General features: G+C 39.3%; 2 protein-coding genes, 1 long non-coding RNA gene and 2 other non-coding genes across 11 annotated transcripts in view; 3 read left to right on the top strand and 2 right to left on the bottom strand.

The window, feature by feature from the left end:
- LOC124864570 (protein kinase C and casein kinase substrate in neurons protein 3-like) overlaps nt 1-12,595 on the bottom strand; it is a 34,355-nt gene extending 21,760 nt beyond the window's left edge. The window contains exons 1-4 of one of the 4 annotated variants that reach the window (XM_047359404.1): nt 12,393-12,595; nt 7,863-7,930; nt 1,782-1,938; nt 1,453-1,688 (exon numbers count right to left, since the gene is read on the bottom strand). In XM_047359404.1, coding sequence (XP_047215360.1) covers nt 1,453-1,688; nt 1,782-1,938; nt 7,863-7,922 — 453 coding nt within the window. In that variant the 5' untranslated portion in view covers nt 7,923-7,930; nt 12,393-12,595. Of the gene's footprint in view, nt 1-1,452; nt 1,689-1,781; nt 1,939-7,862; nt 7,931-8,465; nt 8,684-12,007; nt 12,346-12,392 lie in introns of those variants that run through there. The other 3 variants (XM_047359403.1, XM_047359405.1, XM_047359406.1) reach the window with 3 other exon arrangements.
- On the top strand, nt 10,464-17,646 carry LOC124864571. Its single transcript, XR_007037320.1, has 7 exons — nt 10,464-10,526; nt 13,065-13,199; nt 14,814-14,896; nt 16,367-16,491; nt 17,064-17,102; nt 17,285-17,329; nt 17,540-17,646. It is a non-coding gene; the product is annotated as an uncharacterized LOC124864571 (long non-coding RNA).
- Nucleotides 16,902-16,993, top strand: LOC124865081. Its single transcript, XR_007037446.1, has one exon. It is a non-coding gene; the product is annotated as a small nucleolar RNA SNORD88 (small nucleolar RNA).
- Nucleotides 17,138-17,229, top strand: LOC124865080. The gene has a single exon (XR_007037445.1). It is a non-coding gene; the product is annotated as a small nucleolar RNA SNORD88 (small nucleolar RNA).
- An 836-nt stretch (nt 17,647-18,482) lies between the features above and the next one.
- LOC124864569 (SH3 and multiple ankyrin repeat domains protein 1-like) overlaps nt 18,483-25,738 on the bottom strand; it is a 120,755-nt gene continuing 113,499 nt past the window's right edge. For all 4 annotated transcript variants that reach the window (XM_047359400.1, XM_047359399.1, XM_047359401.1 and 1 more), the window contains 2 exons: nt 24,210-25,100; nt 18,483-22,841 (listed from right to left, as the gene is read on the bottom strand). In XM_047359400.1, the coding sequence (XP_047215356.1) occupies nt 22,754-22,841; nt 24,210-25,100 (979 nt within the window). In that variant the 3' untranslated portion in view covers nt 18,483-22,753. The remainder of the gene's footprint in view (nt 22,842-24,209; nt 25,101-25,738) is intronic.

Genomic DNA, 25,738 nt, shown 5'->3' with positions numbered 1-25,738 from the left:
AGGAAGAGCGGCTGCTGACGTCACTCTTCTGCGCCCGCAGCTCGGAATGCTTTTTCGTTTTCGAGTTCTGGGCAGTACTTTGCGGGCAGACCACGAAAACGAAAAAGCAATGTCTGCTTTGTTTTCTTTTTGATTATGGCATAAAATGTGCCGTCTTGAAGAAGAAAATGCAAATGCAAATAGGATGATTGATTACTAATTTTATTTATGGGTCAAATAATGCAGCCACATTTTCAAATTTTACATTTCAAATTGAATTCTGGTATCTATTTGCTGGTGCATATTTTAAAAAATAAATCTCAAATGTCTTTTTCTTTTTCATTTTAATTCAGTGAAAGAATGAGCAGTCTTGAAGAAGAAAATTAAAATGCAAATAGGATTATTGATAACTAATTTCATTTATGAGTCAAACAATGCAGCCACATTCTTAAAATGAAAAAGCATTTCTGAAAATGCTTTTTCATTTGAAATATGGTAACGATTTGCTTCCATAAAAAGAAGCCTAATATGGTCAAACAGCAATAATAATTACAAGAAACAGATATCTGTAACCACATATAGTTATATGAATTTGGTTGGGGTTTGAAGCTTAAAAAACAACTAAGGTTATAGACCTCAATCAGAAATATGCTAAAAAGCATGGCTGATGAGCAGACGTCTTCCTTTAAATTCAAAGAAAAGAGAGCAAACCATTTTTTGTCAGAAAAAAACAAAACAGAAATCATCTGTACAGCAATGTGTTCCTTCTGGATGAGATTACAATGGCTTCCACTATGAGCTCAGATATGTGTTCAATTAATTCTCCAAGTAATTAAGTCACTAAAAACCAGTGGTCTAAAGCATTGTTGGCCTTTTTATGTTTCTGTAAAATTTGGATTCTTTCTAAACTGGATTTGATAACATTAATTAGTTAACCAAATTTGCTAAAAACAATCACAATCACAAAATGTCACGTCTGCAGGTCCATGTGTACACTGATCTGTATCTGCAAGAAAATTAATGCATTCGATGTTCTCATGACCACTGAAAGAGAAAACTGCACGATTTCAGGGGTAGTTATACATAAACATAATCCGCTAACAAGAAGCCACAACTTTAAGTGTGAGCAATATTATTTACAGCAGCTTGGATGTTTTAATGATAAACTACGCAGCCCAAGTTTTTACAAGAGGCTAAGTTCACAACGACACAAGCTCAAGAAGGATTACTGTAATTTTCAGAGCAAATATAAAAGATTGCATTCATTGTATGCTTAATATCATGAGTTGCGAATAGTTTAATTAAAGCAATTAATAAATGTCAATTCCAATTTCATGGATTAAACCTGAATTGAGCGACTCAAGCTGGAAAGGATTTTTTGAAAGAAAATAATCACACATGCAAAATACTACTATTAACTTTTGATGCAAAAGTGCAAAAGAGGCACACTTTTATATTCGAATTGAATATTACCTTTTTAAGCCGTTTTGCCCATGGCTTCTGAGCCCGTGTAAACCCCGTCTCAATGTCCTGGGACTCCTTGAAGCCTCCAAATACCTTCTTGTGAAAGGTGTCCTTCTGCCAGGTCCTGACTCGGTCTGCGTCTTCCGACACCAGGGAGCGACAGATGGAGGCGTGTAAAGAGGCCAGCCGGTCAGCGGAGGACAAAAAACACTGCCAAGCTTTTAAAAGAGACCCATACAGAGGACCTGGTGGAGGAGCAGGAGGCAAAGGAGCCTATTTTTAGATTTATTTTGCATTGTTTATGCATTCATTATTTGTATTGTAGAGATAACACTAACTGGAGTCCACTACTGGTTTCCACTTGTTGCTCCATTCATTGAGCTGCTGAGCATACTGCCTCTCCAAGCGGGCTCTCTCCTGGAAACACGCCACGATGTCGTTACAGGCCTGGAAGGCATCTTCTGTGCGTTTCACGGTGCGATGATAGTTCCCAGGCTGTCACGATGCAAACATGGAGGAGGAGGGAAGGTTGAATAGATGCAAAGATTAAATCACCCGAAGAAAACCTTGACCTTTGTGGTATACGTCTGTCTGTGCTTTGTATCCAATTTATTTACTCAGGGTTTGGTTTACATCACTCCTTGTTTTATTACAAATAGATGTACATTTATAGACCTTGATGACTGCACTTAATATTTTTGCTATATGAAATATTCAGTTTGTTTTCATGGTGACTTATGTTTTTATAAATATATACACAGTCTAGCAACCAATACTGTATAATAAGACAATAGTTGCCAACAGCACATTGTTTTGGTCATTTTGAATGTATTAAAGTCACCAATGAAAAGACTTGCTGAGTTTTTTAACTCAGTACCATGAGCTTTTTTGCCTAATAATGTAATAAGGTGTTATGTTATTATCTGGTTAACATGTAGCTCACATGAGCACTGTTTTCTCCCTGAATTCTAGCTACTGTAAACTTCATTTAACATTAAATATTATCCCCCAATTTCACACATGAAATCATAGATTTAGATATTTAAAGAAATAAACTAAATTCAAAATAAAGGTTTTGTGCAATACTTGAAACTTAAATTGGCTTTATGATGTTATTAAATTTATTACATTTAAATTGGCCAAAATCATTTCATAACTGACAGGTATTATGTTATTGGTCATATTGCTAAATTACAAGGCACACAGATACCGCTTAGAATATTTATAACTCAAATTAAACTTTAAAGGAGGCAACAATAATTAATCTTCAGAGGTATGATTATATAGGTATGATTTAGGTGATTTATATAGTAATATATATCAATGAATACAACACAAACCAAAAAAAGCTGAATTAATCTAACAATCCAAGACAAAATAAAATAAATTTAGTCATGATAACAATATAATCCAAGTCAATGTATGTTAAGTTAAAATCAACAAGAAATAAGCTAAACCATGTTAACAAAGATACACTTCATTAAATTAAGCTACAATAAACAAATAGACAAGCCACGCAAATCTAAGATGAACTAAGATAAAGTAAGCTCCACCAAAATAAACCAATGTAAACTAAAATTAATTAAACCAAGTGAAGACAAGATTAAGTAAGCTAAGTTAAACTTTCATTAACTCAGATGAATCAAGGCAGTTACGGTTAACAAATCTAAAATTAGATGTAAATTATCATTTAAATTAAGAAAAGCTAAGCTAAAATCAGATAAGCTAAACTAAATGGACTTAACTAAAATCAGCTACGCTAAGGTAAAAGTTTACCAAACTAAGTTAAGTGCAAATCGGGATGAATCAACCCCACCTATGACACCCAACGATATAATTAGCTAAGATCAACTAAGATAAGCCATAATAAAATAAGTAAGGATCGCTAAATTAAGCTAAGCTAATAAGATAAGATAAAATGAGGCACATGATGACACAACAACTGAGACGGACAGAGCGGGGGTTCAAACCGGCAACCCATCGGTTACAGGACAAACCCCTACCACCGTCGCCACCAAGAAAAGACAAACTAAAATAAGGCAAACTAAGTTGGTAGCACGGTTGCTTTGTAGCAAAAAGCATGGGGTCTCTCTGCATGGAGCAGGCCTGGGTTCTCTCCTGGTACTCCAGCTTCCTTCCACAGTCCAAAAACATGAATGTTAGGTTCAATGGTCTCTAAATTGCTTTTAGGAATCAACGTGTTTGCATGGTTGTTTATTCTCTGTATCTGTGTTGCCCTGTGATGGACTGGCAACCGGACCAGGGTGTACCCCATCTCTCACTCAATGACTGCTGGAGATAGGCACCAGCCCCCACGTGGCACAAAATGGATCAGACAAGATCTATTTATGAATCAGTTACTTCTGCTAAAGGTTCTTCTTCACTTTACATTAAATACTAGTCCATCTTTCTTTTGAAGATGAGTTACTGCTGCAGCCATGTCACATTTTAACCCCTACTGACCAGCAGTAGCTCTGCGTGGTTGGTGGACGTAAGGGGCAAGGAGTGAGGACAAGAAGGTTGCAGAGGCCCAGCCCTAAGTCTAATAACATATCCGCAGAAGGTCTGTTGTTTGTGGATGTGGAATTTGGAAATATCTGCTATTTTCCTGGCAGCCGCCATCAGCGCTGGTTCTACTGTGCTCTTCGCTTTCTGTCAGGCTCTTTCAGTAACTGGCATGAGGAGACAGCTGGTTAAAAGACACCTCAAACCGTGTGTTGTCACAGTTTGTTATATCATCCGAGGCAGTGCACTTCATGTAAATACCAACGGGTAACACATGTAAGCGAGGTCTTCTCAAAGCTGACTGTTATACCAGTCAAACAGATGTTCCTAATCCCACCGATGATAGAGCGCCTGTTAGTGGACTTGTACACGTTGGCACACACACATAGGCCTACAGTTAATGACAGAGCCAATATAGTATTACAGGCATGTAAACAATTCCTATTGTTTCTGCAACGATATGGATTTAATCAAAGACAGTGCAACATTCCTTTATTTATTTAGTTATCTTTACTTTTAAAGGCCCTCGCTAATTCAACTTCACTGTATTTTATAGTTAATGTCTCATGAATTGCATTCTGTGATATAATAGAGTAAGTTAATGCCGAAGCTTTATAAAGGCAATGTTGGCGCTCATTGTGCTTCTTAATGAAATAATGTAGTTCTTTATATGCCCTAATTGGAACCATTTGGGGTCTTTTACATCCATGCCCTCCTTGTTCCCCTCTCTCTCTCTCTCTCTCCTCCTTTATTGTTTCTTTTTCTCTGCGTCTGTTGTGGTTTCCAGCAACTCTCCTTCTCTCGTCTGCGAATGAAGCAGAAACAGCTGAGGAATCCAGTTTGAGGCCAACAGCACCGCTGCACAGACCCAGTTGGCCAGTTTGAGGCAGATCTAATTCTACTGCTCAGAATCTGTACGGCTGAAAAAAGAGGGATCAAAGAAAGATGGCCACAAGGGTCAAATGTCACATCTTTTTACTTAATATAATATACAATACAGTATTTGAACTTAAAACGCGGCATCTTCTTTTGTCAGTTGGCACATAAATTGTGTTTTATAGTCAATTTTCATCAAAATATTGTTTGAGAACTCAGTTGTATGCTTTTCATAAAATCATATTGTCCAAACATGCACAAAATTGCATGTTTAGGACTTGTAAGGTTAAATGATCTTATAAGCTGCAGCAGCAATAGAGAACTGTAAGTTGATGCACTACCTTTTTCATTAGATGCAACATGTTTATAAAAAGATTTTTATTTTAAACTACTTCAGCCATGAAAATTATGGTCAAATAGGCAATTAAGAGCTGTTTTCCAAAGTTTACCATAAGCCTAAACACACGATCCATGCAGAATGCCGTACAAAAGTTTTAAACCACTCCTCATTTCTTTATTTATTTATTTATTTTCTGAAGGGCTTTTCAAAGTTTTCTTTGGACTTTAGCTTTCATGATGCATATTTTTTAGAAGACGTACGCCACTGAAGAACAAGAGCTATTTCACTGTTCTTTTTAAGAAATCAGGACTGTGTTTGATCATCTTCAGGCAGAACAAGGGGCTCTCCTGGGGTGCTACTCACACATGATATACTACAGACTGGATTAATATTGAGTGAAAAACCAGCCAAAATCCAAAGAAATACATCATGGGGATCTGTTGGTCAGGATCACTTTAAAGAAATAGGAAACGGTAACAACCAGGGATGATTTAAGACGTGTCCACGTCATAATAAACTCTCCTCAAATTCATTGTAGTGTGACTTTGCAAATATGGAACAGAAGAGACCAAGCTGCAGACTAATGACAGCCAGGCCTTCAGCGTGGCAGCAGGATGATAGACAGGAAGTAGTCTGGAAACACAAAAACACAACAGGAGGCTTCTTAAATTATAGGAGGAGAGAGATCAAAGTGGGGCAGCCCGGTGATCCCAGTAAAGCAGCAGCACACTGTTGAAACAGTCTGCATGTTTGGTTTTAGTCAGTTGAAACATGGTTTAAAAAAATCACAGAAAGAAAAATAGATTTGCTCCCTCACAGATTACCTTTATTTTTTTATTGTCCTACTTTAATGCTCCAGGTCGCTTGTCCCTATGGGAAAAAGTAACTGCCCCCTAAACCTAATATGCGCCACCCTTGGCAGCAACAACAGCCATCAAGCTTTTACATCACCGTGGAGAAATTTCAGCCACAGTAGAGGGTTTTCAAGCACAAACATTGTCTTTCTGCATAACCCAAGTGCACTTGAGCTCAAGCTCAGGAACTGATGACTGGACATTTTCCTACAGAGCGTTCTGATAGAGAGCAGAATTTATGATTCCATCAAATTCAGAAAGTCGTCCAGGTCCTAAGTTTGACTATTGGTATGATTTTTATTTTACTGAAATGCTGTCATTTTATACCAGATGTAACAGGACACATGCCTTCTAAAAAGTTCAACATGTGTCTTGTCAGTGTGGAGAATATTCTTCTGAGAGCCTGGGGGATCACCAAGATCCTTTTTTTTTGTAAAGGTGAGACGGGCCTTTGTGATCTGTTTGGTCTGCAGTGGTTTTGGCCTTGGAACTCCCCCCTAGATGCCATTTCTGCCCCGTCATTAACTGTGTTCTTTTAGGTCATTCCAATGAAGTTTCTCAACTGTCCCATGTTTTCTCCATTTATGGATAATGGTTCTCACTGTGGTTCAATGGAAACCTTCGAAATGACTTTCCAACCCTTTCCAGAATGATAAATGTCAATGACTTCTCATCTGTTATTTAGAGACATAATGTATTGCCATTTGAGATGTTTTGGCCTACTTCATGCTGTTAGTAAGTCACTGTTTAAACGGTTTTTTGATTCTACAGGTCCTGCAATAATCTGGTCAGGGTAGGGCTGGTTGCATTTTTTTACCCTTCATAAATTAAGTCATAATTTGAAACCTACTTTTTGTATTAACTCAGGTTATCTTTGTCTTACATTAAAATTTATTTCATGATGAAGTGAAGAGTGATGAAAATGCAAAAACAGAAGAAAGCTCTGAGGGAGGGGGTGGGCTGTTTTTCCACAGAACTATATCACCCTATCAACTAGTTCAAGCATCCAAATTTCACTTTCTGTGTAGAAAACACTGAAATTAAAATCCTATATATAAAGATATACAGTGTATATATATATATATGTGTGTATGTGTGTGTGTGTGTGTGTGTGTGTGTTCCTGTCTTGGCATCACAGTGAGAACCATTTTCCCGATTTCACCATCAAATTGAGGACCGTTTGTACCAAAGTGAGGACATTTTGCTGGTCCTCACGACCTATTTTGCTAACGGTTAGGTTTAGGACTAAGGTGTGAATTGAGTTTAGGTTAAGGTTAGGGTTAGGCATGCACTGGTAATGGTTAGGTTTAGGGTTATTGTCAGGGTTAGGGCATAGAAAGGGTTGAAAATGACTGAAAATCAATGGAAGTCAATGGGAGTCAACACATGGTCCTCACTACATATAGCAAAACAAGAGTGTGTGTGTGTGTGTGTGTGTGTGTGTGTGTGTGTGTGTGTGTGTGTGTGTGTGTGTGTGTGTGTGTGTGTGTGTGTGTGTGTGTGTGTGTGCTGCACTGCTGCAGATACGCATTGATACCGGGCAGAGAAACGTTCCTAGCAAAACACTAGATGAGCCAAAAAGCAACATAAAAACCTTCTGCAGAGCTTTTAGATCCAAATGAGGAAGTTCAGAATGCCCAGTAGTTACTGCTGACATTCAACACTGAAAGAAAACCCTTATTTCTGAAGGTCTGCACCCTGAGCAACAAAACTATTTACTCTGTTTTGACTGGAAGTAACATGGCCTTCAGATTGAGAAAGAAAAGCCGTATCTCGCTGTCCTGTCACCCCCCCCCCACACACACACACACACACACACACACACACAGGCTCAGTGCACATACCATCCAGAAGCTGCGATGGTTGACATCCTCAGGATTGTTTTCTGATGACGACGTCGACATCCTGTTCTCTGTGAAAGTAAAGCATCTCTGATTAGTTTTTGTATTAACTCAATATCCTTGACAACAACCATCATTTATGTCTGCTAGCTCAGGACCTGGCGGCATAAGGTGGCAGATTACAGAGGATAGTTAAATATTTTGCTGCAATAGTTCAAAAAACAGACATAAAAGTAACACATTTGTCCAACTAGTAGCAGCCAAGGTAATACTGGTCAGCCAAATGGGGAATATTCTAGTCTACCAGCACAAGTCTCAACTATCCCATCTTTGCAATAATAGTTAACTAGTGGGCATTAAAAACACAAGATCTGTCAACCTATGTGTCTATCTGAGTGTCACTAAACTGTAAGGCAGATTATGTTTGGACAAGTTAACATTTTAGGGCTACTTCTACTGGTGCAGCTAAAATATTGAAGTAGTTTGAGTAAATGTCTAACTCATGCAGCTTAGTCATGAACTAGTGAATAAAACCCCACACAACAAGCCATACACCTCTGCCTTTCTTTAACATGTATTAAACATAACTCTGAAACTTTACTTTACATAATTAGCCAAAGCAGACTGTTGCAACTCCATTTTCTTACTGCACCAAGGAATCAGTGAAGCATATCCAGCTCCCAGACCATTGCTCCCTGTCAGAGCTGATATGAGGAAACACAGCTGCTGTAACACGTCAGTTCCTGAAAGGCATAATGGAGGATCTGCGTGCCCAATAAAAAGGTGGAGCCACTGGTGGAAGTTGATTTGTGTTGTAAATTTGAACCTGAAGGCAGTATTTACAGTAAACGGAGGCTGCTAATAATGAGCTCTGACGACTACAGTGAGAAAAAGCCGTATGCTCCCAGCATTCCCAGCTTTGCAACATGAGCCGTCCGAAAATAAATTGGGACTATGACTAAACTCATCCCAACTCTCAGAGTCACTTATATACAGTTGTAGTGCACATGTGTGTAGCACAAACAAACAAATAACCAGTTTCTGCTCTTATATGGTGTATTTACAGCATGTGTTACAGCCTGAAGGTAGAGAGGTTCGGTTAAAGATTTCAAATAAAGCAATTAACTCTCTGTAGTGCTTTGCCAAGTCAGGGAAATCCTTGCAATGGAGTCTATCATGCAAGAAGTGGTAACCGCAGAGTTGTCATACTGTTAAGTGGGAGTGATCCACACTCACTAAACAACGGTTTTCATCGAGGCTCTCTAGATTCTAGTACATAAAAGCAGTTGAGGGCATCATCGTCTTTCTTGCAGTTATCCACAAAACAGGACAGGTCCAGACTGCAACGAATAATCAGGAATGCAGAGAGAATAATCAGGGGTGACCTTCCCTCCATCCAGGACTTATACAGGTCCAGGGTCAGGAAAAGAGCTGCAAAAATATCTGCAGACCCCACACACCCTGCACATAAACCGTTCAGAGTTTTACCCTCAGGCCGCCGCTACAGAGCACTGTTCACTAAAACCAGCTGCCACAAAGTCAGTTTCTTCCCCCAGGCCGTTTCTCTGTTGAACATTCAATAACGTACAGAGCAACAGCATACAGATGTTGCAAATGCAGCTTTTTATTTATATATGTGTATATTGTACATTGTAAATTTGTATATTCTGTAATGCAAAAACAAAAACAAAGAGCAAAGTGTACCGGAGTCAAATTCTTTGTTTGTATGTACGAACTTGGCAATAAAGCTGATTCTGATTCTGATTCTGATTCTGATTCTGATTGCACAGAAATAGTTTTTGGAAAATACAACAAGAACCGGGATCTTGTTTCAAGATCTTTGTTTCAACTCCAACACAGAGACAGTCTTAGATGGTAAAAGGGAAATGCATCCACGGTATTTGTGAATCTGGTGTGTACATCCTGAAGTCTTTTTATACATGGCCCTGAATGCAACCCATTGGGGTTTTTGCTAACCTTGCAGTATTTTGAAACACCAAACTAAAAGAGAATATAAAGCATCCAAACTCTCCAAATTAAAGGTAGCACCTTAGCTTTTGTTCCTCTTCAGCATTATGTATTTCCTATTATGAAAAGTAAAAGAGAGATCTGATGAGAAAGCTTCTTTCACCTTTTACTACCTCAGCTAGGCATTAGCTGGTGTTCAGTTCTCGTGTTTTGATGACCTTATAAAAAATACCACAGTGTTACGGTATCTCTGTATCAACCCAAAGATGTAAAGCAAAAATGTCTAACATGATTGTATTGCTTTTTAAACAGCTTCTCATCCAGCTCAAGATTCACTAACTGTTTTTTAAACACTGGTAGTAAGAGCAATGATGTGTTGAGCTTTTCATGACTGTATGTTCTCCCTGTGCATTGGGCGGGGCAGGGGGAGGGGTACTCCAACTCCACAGTGATGGACTGTCGACCTATAACCCCGCCTCCAACTGACCATAGGAGATAGACACCCACACCCCTACAGATGGACGGACGAACGGACGAATGGATGTCCTGTGTTGTTCCTCTGGAAGACTGGTAACCTGTCTAGGGTGTAATCCACCTCCCGCCCAATGATTGAAGGAGATAAACACCCGCACTTTTTTCCGGTTTAGAGCCATGGCTTCACACTTCGAGGAGCTGACTCAAGCTTCTCAAGAGTACTGGGTAAGTGGATGGTCTTATCTTGTGGATGCATTTATAATTGACTCTCTGCCAATAATGCTTACACAGCTTTCGCTTTGGAGCTACAGAGACCAGGTAGCCTGTAAAATTTACTTCGAAACCTCATATAAAAGCAGGACCCTCCATGAAACGTCTCAGGGGATGCAGTCTTCACCAGATCTGGAGATCTTCATAGCACTTAGTGGATCTGGGACAAAACTCCCGTGACCCCCTCAGCAAATCAGCAAGGGTATGAATCTGGTCCACTGTCTCAAGACCTGGGTGAAAGAGATTCTGTTGTCTTCTATCTGAGGTTGGAAAGTCAGCCAGAGCTTCCTACCAACACTCATGCATAAACTTTCCCAGAAAGCCCGATAGCTGAATCATTTTCTGATATAATGAGGCTAAAATAAATAAATCAGGAAGAGAAGTCAAGCCTTCTTGGTCATTTCTGGAAAACATCTCAGTCAGGGCGGACATACAGCATCCTGTCACGAAATTTTGCAGGTTAGTCTGCTTGTTCGTTCACATATTCTTTAAATGTGATTACAGATGTTGTCGTCCTGCTGGCAGCAACGATACAGACGGTTGTTTCTAAGAACAGGGTGGTCTTGTACTGTGGTGTCTGAATGTGACTTTATTCTCATGTGAAAACAGAACTGTTTCCAGTTTAATATTAGCGCAAACAGCCGTTAGGGCTTCTGGTGTTTCTAACCCACAGTTGCTGGAGAAACTGAACTCCACCCAGACAGAGATGGCAATTCTTCCCAGTTTTTCCTCCCTGCAACCATCTCTCCTCTTTAGGCGAACAATTAGATCCAATGATTTCCCTCCACGTCTCGCTGGTTCACAGGACATCACATGCTCCACTGAGAAGACGCTGTCAAGGCTCAGTCTTCCCTGGCTTAGCTCTGCCGTTAGGGGTTGCACAACACAGAGATCTGCAGGAGGTCGCAGAAATATCGAGTGGGCTTCCTTTGAACCCCTGCTGACCTTCACTTCCTGAATCCTTTCCCCACGCTGGCCGGCCCTCCTCAGGGTATTAAAGAGTTCTCAGAAGAACATAAGGGTTGTGGAGCTCTGCCCCCTTGTCTTCCTCTAGCTGTTACGTGCAAATCTTTAGCAAAGATTTTCAGCAGCATTACAGAAGAAGAACTTTACCACATGTGAGCAGAAAGGAAAATAAATTAGTCTACATTTTATCCTTGCTATGATCTCCTTGTAGGCATCTCTGGTGTAATTTTTTGCAGGCTCCTTAAGTCGGTTACTCAACCAAACTGCCATTACAGAACTTCATCGGTTTCATTTTGAGGTTAAAGTCCTTTCAGGGGGAGGCGAATGACCCAAATTTAATTGTCTTGATAACTTTTGAAAATTATGTTTGCATCTTCTCCAACATATTCACCCATTAATAAAATGTGGAAATCTTAAAATTCTTCATGCTGTTTCTTTCTGTTTGAGGACAATAAAGGTTTCTGACTTACCCCTGCCTTTTTGATCCTCACTTTTTGCATGCCCCGATGAGGAAATGATCCCCTACTGTTTCTTTTTTTTTCAGAAGTCCATTATGAATTCAGAAATTTGCGTCTAACAGTTTACACTTAGAAGAACCGACTGGATCTGGAGTTCTGTGGTGTTGTCAGAGTTCATACAGAGCTTCCAGCCAAGCACACTCTTCCACCTCTTGAATCCTGGCTCACACACTCCCTCCTCCCTCTGTCCTCATTTCATCTGTCACACATAACTCAACACACACACACACACGTTGCATGCAGGAAATATATAGCAACAAATAGACGGGGAGCAGAAATAGGAGCCTCGTGACTCCAGCAGATCCTCATCTAAATGAAAACCATCAGAGCTCCTTACCTCTTTTAACAAAAGATACTTCCTGATTTCCCTTTTTTCTCTTTCTTCTTCACTTATTCTCTCTGAAACCTTTCTGCTCTTCTTCCAGCCTCTGCTGCACTTCTCTACGCTGTCTTGTCCTCTTTCAGCTCCTCCTCTTAACCCTCTCCAGCTTTGATTTTCCACCCGTCCAGGACGCTGCTGCTCCTGTTCTTCCCCTTTCTTTGCCCCACTGTTTGTGTCAGATGTTTTTTTCTCCTCCTCCCCCCCCCTACATAAATCTATCTCTCCTCCTTTTCTCAACAGCTGCAGAAAGGTTTTTCTCCTGTTCGTTGTACGTCTCCACTTGTTGGAGGTTGTCTCTTTGATTTAGATTTCTAAATGAAGTCTAAAATGAGTTTAATCACCAAACTAGTTCTTGCATGGAATGGCAGGAACAACAGCTGAATTACACTTCTGTGCATTAGTTTATCCCCTTTTTCACTCCCCTTCACATTCCCTGGGATTTTTGGGAAGGCGAGCCTTCACCGCTGGATGAAACGTCTGGAGTGTGTAAATAAATGTGTTTCTGAGCAGCTTTAAAGTCAAACACCCTGGATGAATAACTGCACACATTCACATATTTCTGACTTTGTGGCAATTAGTCATGAGATTTTGTCCTGCCAGAGCATGCCAGGGTAAATACCTAAACAGGTGTGTTGCAGAGCTCGCACGCAGCGGCACAACCTGCTCCCAGGAAATCTATAATCAACCCTGGAGGGACGGTAGAAGGAAATGACAACACTTCGACAGAGACGCCGCAGAAAACGATGAGGCAGGAGAAAAGAGGTGAGATTGTGAAATTTACACTGCCCTCCACACGTACTGTCACCCGTATGAATTTATTTTCTACGGGGTGATGGATTTGAGTCATTACTAAGTCTCACTAAATCTAGTGGAGGCCACCAGATTTGTATTTATCCTAACATGTTTTACCCTAACTGAGAAACAGACCCACAACATCAGACATCCTCCACCTTACTTAACAGTTGTCATATCTTTACCACATATTTAACCTTCGTTTTACCTCAGACCCTGTTGTTTGTCAGTCTTCAGGTGTTTAAGCTTTTTTAAATGTTGGGCTATGAGTAGATATAAGCAGGTGTAGCAGACAAGTTATTTTTTGTAGTCATTTACTGACTTCTGAATATCAGCTTGCATCAGACTTATTTAAATAGTATGTACTCTCGTATTTACCATTTTGAATAGTGGCTAAAAGCAACAGGTCTCTGTGTAGTGTCTCATTTATACCCAGGGATACAAAAACCCATGGATTACTAATAAAAAAAAAAACTCCACAATAACGTCTTATTATGATTGTTTTCATTATTATTAATAATTATTATAATAAAAACAAGAACCTACCAAATACTTCTAGAAAAACGTATAATTTATGTTGAGATAAAACTTTCAATAAGCAGGTTATGACCACATGATAAAAGATTGAAGATTTATTTTAGGGTTTGTTTTTTAAACATCTTTCCCTTAGGTACCAGTGGATGTGGAGGACAGTGTAAGTTTAAACCTATTAATCACTGGTGCAATTCAAATTTTCAAGGGAGGTTTGCAGAGATATTTTTGTTAAAAGCTGGATGAAGGCCACAGTAAACTGTGAGCATGCAATGTTGATAAAAGTATGATTTCACAAGAACAACGAAGAACCACCTCGGTTTTTCTAAGAATAAAGATATTTGGGGGGGAAGAAGTACAGCAAAACATGCCAGTTTCTGCAGTAAAGGAAGGTAGGATGCTGGGTGGTTGTAGCTGCAGTCGCCCAGCATGCAGGACATCCAGCTGTCACATTGTTCTGATGCTGGAGTCACACTTACAGGAAGATTTGGTTCATCTTGAAGAGGTCAGTAGTCCATCACAGGGCCAGCACAGAACCACATGAGACAAACAACCATAGACCATAGATGTTTTTGTACTATGGCAGAAAACAGTGATTCACGTTCTTTTTATATTAAGACTGTATTATGGAACTACATTAGAGTAAAGAACTGTTCTAAAATTTTTATTAGATGGCACATTACAGCAACTAGATCCTTTATAGCCTCCCTTAAGGTCAAGTTACAATGAAAGTATTCTTGTTCTATTTGCATTAATGCTGTAGGAAATTCCAATATATACAGCCATATTCAATAAATTAGAATATTATTGAAAAGTTCAATCATTTCATTAACTCAGTTCACTAAGTGGAACACATTATATAAATTAATTAGCCACACACTGATGTTTTGAAGCCTTTATTTCTGTTAATATGATGATTTTCCAGTTAAAGCTAATGAAAACACGACCTTTAAGATTATAACATTACTTCACACCAATAAAAATATACATTTAATAAAGAAATGCGGTCTTAAATGAAAGTATGTTTAACATCTGCGTTATTATTTTCCACAGGTACTTTTAATCAGACAACTGAGCCTCATTAGAGCGCACATTCTATGTGTAGAGCCGAACGAGAGTGCCCTCTAGTGGTCACAGTAAGTAACTGTACCTATTTCCAGTAAAGAAGAATGTTCTGAGGATGGATCAGATAAAAAGCACTGGTACTACGCAGATTTAGGACATTAGAAAATCCAGACATAACGCCAACAATTTTATTTAAAATCTGTATGTTCTGGCTTTCTAAAACATAGACAGCCACATCTGTCCTGATGCTCTGATGACTTCCTCAGCCTAACTGGATGTTCTCCTTTTACAACCTGAACGTTTATTTTGAATATGCTCCAAATTTTAGACCCAGATGACTGTGAACACCCAACATCAACAACTAAACAACTTCAAAACGTGGCACTGTAGAAATGTTTATGTCATCTCTGTGAACTGTTTTGTTTCCTACAAATTAAAACAAGTGATTAAACATCCTCACAGAGTACTGACTCCATTTATTTTTATTAGAATTTGCCAGTATATAGGTACAGTAAATGTTAAAGTCAAAAATCTTCAGCTGTTAAGATATTTTTTGACCCTTCTTTTCTTTTTTTTTATTTGTTACAAAGTTCAACATCTGGTGTAAAATCCTGCTAGGTGTTATTTTTTTATTTTATTTTATTTGCCATGGTTCCAATAAATAAATAAATGTACTATAAATACAATTCAAACTCAAAATCTTAATCTGTTAAGTTAGTTTAGAGTCACATCTGAATTTTATTTGTTTGTTTGTTAAAAAGTAAAACAACTGAACATTCTCAAAGAGCAGTGAGTCAGTTTATTTTGGATATTTATTACCATTTATTTAAATTGTAGATTCTCACCAAAAGCAACAAAACTGAATGAACACACATGGAATTATATAGTAAACAAAAAGCATCAAATAACTCAAAACATTTATATATTTTAGGTTCTTCTAAATAGCCACCCTTTGCTCTGATTACTGCTGGTGGTCACCTGAAAAGAGACAGCCAAAGGTTAATATTTCAGTCATCACAGCAAAGGACTGCTACTTTAAGGAATCAAAAATAAAAAATATTTAAAGTTATTTAACAATTTGTTTTGTTTGCTACATAATTCCATATGTGTTTATTCACTCTTTTGATGCCCTCAGTGAGAATCTACGTACAATGGAAATAGTCGTAAACATAGAGAAAACCATTAAACAACAACGATGTTCTAAAGCTTTTGACCGGTAAATAGTTAAATGTTTTATTTTATAGAGTTAAAATGTTTTGCTTTTAAGTGTGTTCTGTCACATGTGTTTTTATTTATGTATTTATACCATCCATTGTCCATACCTGCTTTTGCAGAGGTTATTTTGCCTATCTCCAGTAGTCATTGGGCATTTATTTACTTACTTACAGGAACAGTGTAAATAATTGTTTTGTATTCTAAGTCAAAATGTTTTGGTTTTTTATTTGTTATTTTAAATGAATACAACCAAATGAAAGTTAACCAAGACTGTTACACTTTATTTTAGGCCCAGGGTAAATTTTGTTTCTCCTCCGGTCCACCAGGGGGAGCTAACACGGCCGTTGCGTTGCTAACAGTAGTCAAACTGCGCAGCCTCCGGTCTATCCTCAGCACATTAGAGTTGGAAGGGTGGAGACCAGTTTCCTAACACGCTGCTTTCGATGAAGAGGTAAGAGAAAAGGACTTATGTCACAAATGATACAGCATTTTAACCGAGAAGCAGATTTGTAATTAGCCGTTAGCTGATATGCTCAATATCATTAAAAAAAGTCATTAAATATTTTTGGCTTATTTCTTCTAATTCTAAATGCTTTGGTGGATTAATTGTGAGCCGAATTTAACTGAATAAAGTGTGGATGTGAAGTAAACATCTTTCTCGCTCACAGGGCTTAAAATTCGCCTTGGAAACTAGTTAAAATTAAACTTAACAGTTTTTCTACGGAGATCAGTTTGCTTCCACGTGGACTACACGTGTTTAGCATAGGCTCTTAGCATGCTGGCGAACAATTGTAGTCCGTGTGTCCATAAAACGCAAATGATTTTTAGTGTCTTATAGGTTTAAATGTGAGTTTTTGCCCAACTCTCATGTGATGACTTGCACTGGGCTCTGATTCTGTATGGAGACAGACGTGCATCTCCGGCCTTGACAAGCTGGAGTTTCTGAGGAGAAAATCAACTTTGTTGAACTGAAGTGATGATGATAACTGTAGATTGAACTTGTTTTGTCTCTCTTGGTTTTAGGAAATGCAAACTGTTTAAGTGAAGGTGAACTCTGGCGAGGTGGGTCAAACTACTGCATCATATCACAGTAAAGCCTTCTCCCCTGATGACTTGCACTGGGCTCTGATTCTGTATGGAGACACATGTGCATCTCTAGCCTTGACAAGCTGGAGTTTCTGAGGAGAAAATGACTTCATGATGTCCTGATGATCAAGCTCTAACTAACATTCCTGTCATTTCAGGGTTTGAATGACTGGGAAACACACAAAAGACCAGAGAATAATCAGGTTTGTTCAACTCCATGCTGAATTTGACGTCAGATGCTGTGAATGTTTTCTTGTGATGTTTGCACTGGGCTCAAAAACAATCCGTGCTGACAGAAGTGCAGCTCTGCCCATAACAATGCAGAGTCTGAAGATCTGAAAATGACCAAATGACCTTTCCTTGAAAGGTCATTATAGTTTATTTTGCTTAACTTGTTTTTTTTTTTTTTTAAGGTATTCATGTTCCTGCAGACCTTCTGTCCAAGTTCCTGCCACGTTTTCTTCAGTTTCATATAATGTTCTTTGTGTAATTGCTATTAATAAAACTTGATTGAATTATTTTTTTGTCTGTGAGCATGCATAATTATCCTGACATTCATGTAGTTACTTCATCTCGATTAAAATTTGATATTCATAAATCTTTACAGAACAAAGAATTTCTACATACACATATATCATTAGTTTTGTTAAATTCAGGAAGATCCAATAATATCAAACACCCAATTTGGATGGGTTCTGGGGTTAGTACTTCAAAATGAAAATGTCCTCCAGCTAAATCGAGTTTTTTGGGGTTTTTTTTGTAGAGGGTGTTCTGACTTGGGTCTGTAGTTTAACAAAGAAGTTCAAATTGAACCTCATTACCCTGAATCAGCTGTACTCCAGACTCATTCAGTCTGAATACAGGATTGTTGGAAAACGGGCTTATTTGATGGACCTGTCTTCAAATATCTGATGCATATTTGGATTTTATTGCTGAAATTAACTTTTTGAAGATACACTTGATAAATAGTCTTGTAAAACTTACCTGGTCAAGCAAAATAAAGAGAAACTTGACTTAATACATTCCAGGTTCACACAGCTGCCAGTTAAGTAGGAAGAACTTTGGGGTTTGATCTTTAATTTATTTGTGAATTTTTACTTCCAGAAAGTAGACATTTCTCCTTTTAATCTTCATCTTATCCAGACCTGCAAAATACCTGATCGACACTTGATAGGAACACGTTTGTTTACTGATATGAGACACTTTACAATTTAAAGATGTTTTTCTGTAAATAAACTTAGCACAGATTCAAATGTTTCCAGACTTACCTGTAGCTTGAAGACAAATGTGACTTTTAAAGAGGCTGGAAGAAAAATGGCACAATTTTTCTTCACAGGAAGACAAACCACCATAAACTAGAGCTTTGTTTATCTTTATTATAATTCTAACAATTTATCTCTTAAAACATTTGAAATTCATATATCTTTATATGAATGCGTGTATATGCATATCACATATACATATATATATTCTGTAAGATACTTTTCTCAGTTCATACTCTCATTTTTTTTTTAAAGATCTCTTAAAGGAAAAGAAATGCTTTCTATAGAGTCAGACCTATTCCCTCAGATTGTAACCTTTAACCCCTGTCAGCTGATATGTAACCTCTAAAATAAGAAACCCAGAACAAAATCCAGAATTATTTCTCAAAAGAGTCACAAAACAAGCGAGATGAGTTTTTGTTGAGCTTAATTTACACTAGGAAACCTTTTTACAGACCTGATAGAAACATCTGGTGGTTCAGCAGGTTTAACAGAAACATCCTCTTTAACGTTCACCAAATATGCTGGAAGCAACATGTAATACCTACAGGTATTACCTCTAGTAGTACCTCTAGTGTCAGAACCTACAGGGTACTTACAGGGGTGTTTAATGGCTATTTACAGGGTATGCATGTGATGCTATTAGTCAATATAAGTTAGGTATCATTAGAAGTTGGTAGTAATATATTTCATAATATCTGGTGTTGAACATTATTTTTCATTGTAATATAGAAAAAAGTACCCGGTAAGTACCCTGCTTGTACCTTGTCAACCTCCCAGTAGGTGCCCTAAGAGTAACCTATAGGTGTCCTGTATAAAGCTCATTAGGTGCCCTGTGAGGACACTGCAGATACCCCACAACTACCTGACAGGACCTGTAAATACTCAGTACATATCTCAACAGGTACCCCTTAAGGACTTGTTCATAACTCCCAGTCCGCTCTACTGTCCACTTGACCGTAAATGTGTGATAAATGTGATTAAATACCTGCCCAGTAGGGGCCGCTAGCTAGTATGAAATGACCCGCTTGCCAGGAAGTCCAAATGGCTCATGCACAAGGACACACAGAACGTACCTTGCAAATTCCACGTTGGTATTACCTTTTAGGCACCCCAGAAGTACCGTTTAAGTAACCTGTGAGTAACTTCTAAGTACAATAAAAGTATCCTGCAGGTACCATCAACGTTCTGACCTGTATTATACATTACTACTGACATTTCAGACATGTGATGGTACATGTAAGGTCTTAATGATGGTGAGGCGACCACTGCATTATATGTTGTTTACAAAAATAATGCAGTGTCATCATACAGGCTCACATAAACTGGAAGAACTGCGAGTGAACGAACAGGCCGGAGCTTGGATCAGTAACAGTGGCAAGATGCAGAGAATGGGTCAAACTGTATAGAAAGCAGAACAGTTAAATAAATACATCTTCATGATAAACGTTATTTGGAAGACAGAGATTCTTTAGAACTTTTTTTTACACCTTAAACCGTATTTAATGACCATTATTTTCATCGTCCTTATTGCTATTTCCTTATGCAGTCTAAACATAATCTCCTGACCCCCTGCTTTTGTAAAAACAAATCACCATTTGCAAATTTACATTGACAGAGTGAAGATATGTACAACGAGATGCATGAAAAACTAAATTTTCTGCAAAAATAGACTCCAAGTTTGATAAGACTGTGTTCTCGGACTCAGAAAGCAGCAGGGGAGGTGAGAGCGTGAAGAAGTCACGAGAGAGCCCTTATAGTCGATCTCAGAGGTTGATGTGCCATGAAAGCTGATGGGAAAGTAAAATGACTTTGGGAATACACATGGCACACAGATCAGATAAGAGGGGCTGGTTGTAATTAGGGTTTGGATAAAAAAAAGTTTTGATATGTCCTGGGCATCCCCAGAGTATCAGTTGCTACATTGTTACAGCATCTGACTAATATTACCAACGTTTACAGGAAAAAAGCAAACTTTGAGGCTTTTAAAGTTACCATGGTCATCTGATTAAAGCTGCACAGTCAAAAACAACAGGATAAAGGGAAAAATATCCATCAATGTGCTTCACATTCTGTTCGCAAGGCTTCCTTTCATGTGAAAACAATGTTCAGGATTCAGCCCGAACATGAGCGCCACCTGAGCCCGTAAGGAAGAAACCGGGACTTTTCTGAGGCCGGAATAACAGTAAGGACGATGATAGTAACGATAAGGAGTAACAACACATCTCGTCATATCAATATCGGTGTTCCAGTGTTCCCATTTAAAGTTTAAAAACTGTAAGAACAATCGTAGTATTAAAATTCGATACAAGCGTTTCTCTTGGATGATCTCTCTTTGTCGCCGCGTGGATTTCGTCAGAGGGGGGAGGCCACTCCTGGAAGGAACAGGGCAGGTCAGGAAGGAAGACGGTAGTTTTTTTTATTCTTCCCCTCCCCTCTCCTTTCAGGTGTCCCGGGTCCCAGAAGCTCTGAGCAGAGTTGTTCTCCGGAAGAAAACTAAAATCCTTTGGAAGGTTTCTTTTCGCGTTCTCTTGGATCCAGTGTAACAGTTGAAAGCACAGTCTGTCTCCTTCGCACACAGGTACGTCTCTGTGACTTTATATATTAGGTGTTAAACTCTGACACAAACAGAGTGCTTGTGTTTATCTACATGTTGGTGTATGCATGCAGGCATGGAAAGCAGTAACATGGGTACCTGACTGTGTGCATATCAGTCATTTATTCTTTTTATGATGTAGGTCTGGGCACTTATTTTTGCTACAAATTTGTGATACAGTGACCAGTCTGTACGTATGTCGTTATAAGATGATAAAGAGCTATTATGGGCCAAAAATAAATAAATAAACGCGCTTGATCCCAATCACAGGATCCGCAGTGAGGACAGAGCCCTACCGGTGATGAGGTATAAAACAAGACGGGACCAAACGCAGCCAGACACACACACAGCGAAGACACCGGTCATTCATCTGCGCCCTGGACTCCTCTGAAAGATGAGGAAGCTGTTGAGGTGCAATCATGGTAGAAGAAAGTACAACCTGTCCTGATTCTTGGGTTTTATGGATCAGGATATTATGAAAATGATCTGGACTTTACCAGGCTCTTAAATTATTCAACTCTAACATCAAATGCACAAAGCATAAAAGATTTCACACTGTTGTTAATAATTAAAGATGAAGCCAATTTGGAAAAGCTGTGTGTGGAACATTAAGTACACCCCTCGCTGCTTCTGTGGGACTTAGGAGGGAAAGACAGAGTTACTTAAATTCAACTGATGTCCTGACCAGTCCTGTTAGCTTGCTGCTCTGGAGCCAACAGGTGTTAACACAATGCCAAGGCGGAAAGACATGAGCAATGACCAGAAGCAACTGCTCCCCATCAATTTGGTATGGGTTCTACAGCTATCTGATGGAGATGGATGGGCCCGATACTGACTGGTTGGACCGCATATAGGGCTGAGCCCACAGTATGCTCCTGTGTTACTGAAGTTATTTTTTTACAGATTTTTCTCTGGAAATTTAAGCTTACAGCAAAACTGCCTCCCGACTTAATAAAAATACATATCATAAAATGTACAAAAACAAATGCTTCAAATATATAAACGCTTATATTTTTATTTCAATTTGGCAGATTACTTGAAGTTAAAACACATGGACGAAGCTTGATGTGATGATAGACCTGCTGACATTGGACAGAGAAAGCACATGCAGCGGTGGAGGTTATGTTGGACTGTCGCAATAACTGACGAGAAGACTGTGCATATGAACTTGGTAAAGACCAGATCACTTCCAGTATCTCCTCACATCTAAAAACACGGGCTGTGTGTTATTTTTTACCACGACTCAATAAAATAAAACACACACAAACGAAGCCTCGCTCCTGTGCACATTACAGAACCTCCTCCTTTCTGACACGCAGACATGTTCCTAAAACATCTCACAGGAAACCAAACTCTGAATCCTTTCACGCCTTAAACCTGAACAAAAACAACCTGCCGTCCTAGAGGACTCATCTCTGAAACCCAACACCGATTTATTCCAGTGTAACTAGTTTGTGATGTTCCACTTAATAAATGTAACCTTATAATCGCGGCTGCAGCCATGAAGCCCTACTATGTTCGGTGAGAGGAGGTTTAGTTGGATTGTGTTGCTGTTGGTTGTGTTTGGATGGATGTACGGGGTATTTGTGTGAATCAGGGAGCACCAGCCGGTGTGGGTACGGATCATCAGCTCTTCTTCTACCCTGTTCTCCTCCTCTCTTTGGGACTCCCTCTTTCAGTCGCTGTCTGTGTGAAATCTGTTCGCTCAACAGCCATGGCTTCCTCCCTCGCTGGCTGGCTTCAACCCCTCCCCGTCCACCTTAGCGGCCTCAGCTCCGACTCCCGTCGTCCCTCCTCCTCTCAGTCTGCCCTTCCCGAGGAGAGAGAACAGAAATGGGAAATGGGCTGCTGGACATCCTGAGGACAAAGAGACACAGGACACTTTTAATGTTTCTTTCTTTCTTGTTGAAACACATTGTATCGCAGAACATGACTAAAAAAGTGTGAAAACATTGATTTTCTGTTGATATTGTCAATTAAAAGCAAGTGACAGCTCCTGGAGGGCATTTCAACACTAACCAAGAAGAGGGCGCTGTTTATCTGTTAAAGTAAATCCAAAGTATCAAAGGAATTTCCTTTTTTCCTTGGATTTTCAGGTAGAATATAAAAAACATGGAACAATTCACAGAGACATATTATTTTGCATAGCTTAGATCTTAATAATTAAAATTATAATGGATGCTTATTTCTTTACAGTAATTAATGCATGGGAAATATATCAGGAAAAATGTATGAAAACACATACAGATGGTAATGCATACACCGACTTACTGCAAGAACTGAAGTAAACATTTTAATGAAGAATACTGGAATAAAAAATATTTGAGACTATCTCAAGATTTTTACTTACAGCTGAAACCAGATATTTAAAAATATTATATAAAAAGACGTTTTTTTTCGCTCCATCTGACTTTAAATCAGACTAACATTTCTTTGGGTTTTCCTTTTTTAGAGACTAAATATTCACTAATATATATTCATACTAATATATTCAAAGCCTCCAGTTTCATCAAATACTACGTGTTAGTAGACAACAAGTTAAGTATTGCCAGAAAGTAATTTAAATTAGTTGGACAGAAAAAAAACATATTGATGTTCTTTGTGGCCTTGAGTTCTGGAGTAATTAATCATAAGTCACAAAGGACGTTAAATAATAATGTAACTTTATTTACAATGTTGCTCAGAAGAGTAGCTGCCTAAAGAATCAGAGACATAAACACTAGATCGTTATTTTACAACGTGTTTCTGTAACTTAAACTGAGGTGAGATGAGTTTTAACCTTCTGTGAATCTGCGGCTGGGACGTCCCATCACATCATGTTAAAAACTACACGCATTTGATGATCACTTATGAGAGAGGCGACTAGATGATCCATGAAATTTAAATCATGGGTTCAAAGTTAGATTGTTACCAAGAGTTTGGGTAGAGACGTTTTTGCTGACTGGTCTCAAACCTCAGTTCCTCCAGGGAACTCATTGGTTTTAGATCTTTCACTTGCGCCTCTTATTTTGCTCAAATTTAGCTTCTGCGTTCTTTGGCTTCTGTTTTGCCCCAGCTTGACTGTTTTTACGTTGACTTATTTCCTGCAAGCGTTTGGTTAATGTTAGGAAATGCAAAAACATTGGGGAAAACCTGTAGGTTTTTGCGGCTCCTAATGGCATTAATTCAGACAAAAAAAAAACATATGTTGGTAAAAATAACGCTAACCTTTAAATGCAACCTTACCTGTCCATTACACTCCTTAGGGCTCGCTCTATATTCATTCTATGGCCTACCCGTGTCACCCCCAGATCCAGGTAGTCTTCCTTGGTCAAAGAGGGTAAATGGGTGCCATCGATCTCGTTGTCAAGAAATCGTTCTCTATGCTCACCAAGGTTGAGGTACGCCAGCCAGTCTGCAACATCGTACTTGGTCCAGTAGGGCAGTGGCTTCGAAGCAAAAGGCTTTGTGGGGGAAGGCGGTGGTAAGTGGGGGTAACTGAGACAGGTGGGTGGTGGGTGAGGGTGCAGGGGTGGAGAGGATGTCCCAGACAGAAAATGAGTCGGAGAAAGAGATCGTGAGACTACTAAGGTGGAGTTAGGAGGTGGAGGGGCCCCAGAGGGGGCGAACAGGGGAGGAGAGGGTGAGAAGTAAGGATCTCCAAGAGGATTCCCAGGTGACGGTGGGGTGATTGAACCGCGGAGGTCGTAGATGGCACTGTACAGAGGTGAAGTAGGGAGAAGGGGAAGTGACGATGGGCGGGGTGGGGCCACTTTGGGCCTCTCTGATTGAGAGATGAGCGGACTCGGAGCTCGTCGGCGCTGAAGAATGTGAGATTCTGCTTTGCGGGACTCTCGACTGGGGATAAACTGGAATTCCAGAGCTTTGGTCCGGTACACAGGTCTGTGCTTGGGAGATGTAGGGTAAGGGGAATAAGATGTTGGGGACAACGGGGAATGTGAGCGTGGAGGCTGAGAAGCGGCTGGAGGCTGAGGTGATGGGGAACGTCCCCAGTTTGGGTACTGGGAGGCCGGGGTAGGTGACGGCGATAAGGATGGCTGTGATAAAGAGATTGGAGACGGAGACTGGGAGCGGACTGAGGGCGGGCTCAGAGCTGAGGCTGAATCTTCAGAAAATCTGTGAACAGAAGCATAAAAAAGATGACAGGAAACTACGACAGAGACCAGACAGCAGTGAGATGAAACAAAGACAATAAAACTGGGATAAAACCAAACGTGGCATTTTTAAACAAGTTTTAGAAAAGGCACAGAGAGCCTTTCTAATTTAAATTATCCTATTTCTGCTGTTAGCGCTCAAAAAACTGCGTATCTTAAATACTTCAGATCTTTGTAAGAAGATTAAAGTTTTGGCACAGTCAGAGGGCATTATTTGATCCCCTGCTGGTGTTGTAAGAAATCTATTGTTACTGTAGTTTAATTTTACTGTAAATTTTGGTTGATAACAGAGATTTTCATTAGTAACCACATTTTTCCACCTTCACATGCTTGAAAGTGTGGATGCTATTCTTTGGGTCAAAGAACACCGTCCAAATGAGGCTGGCTGAGCTGGTTGGTCTAATCTGACTACATTACTTTCCCCCGGCCGCTCTTTGAATCAAATGCTTTTTGGTTAGGTTTCCACATTTAAACACATCTCAGCAGGGTTTTTGGTCTACTCCTCCAGACAGAAACTCTTCTTGGCTGCCACAACTCCTCAAATGTTTTTTTGGAGACTAGTTAGGCCGGTCCATTGACCTTAATGCGTTGCCTTATCCA

Source organism: Girardinichthys multiradiatus, chromosome Y (assembly GCF_021462225.1).
Source record: "Girardinichthys multiradiatus isolate DD_20200921_A chromosome Y, DD_fGirMul_XY1, whole genome shotgun sequence".
Taxonomy (NCBI): domain Eukaryota; kingdom Metazoa; phylum Chordata; class Actinopteri; order Cyprinodontiformes; family Goodeidae; genus Girardinichthys; species Girardinichthys multiradiatus.
The sequence above is the reverse complement of the archived record's forward strand: the minus strand, read 5'-3'. Positions and strand labels throughout refer to the sequence as shown.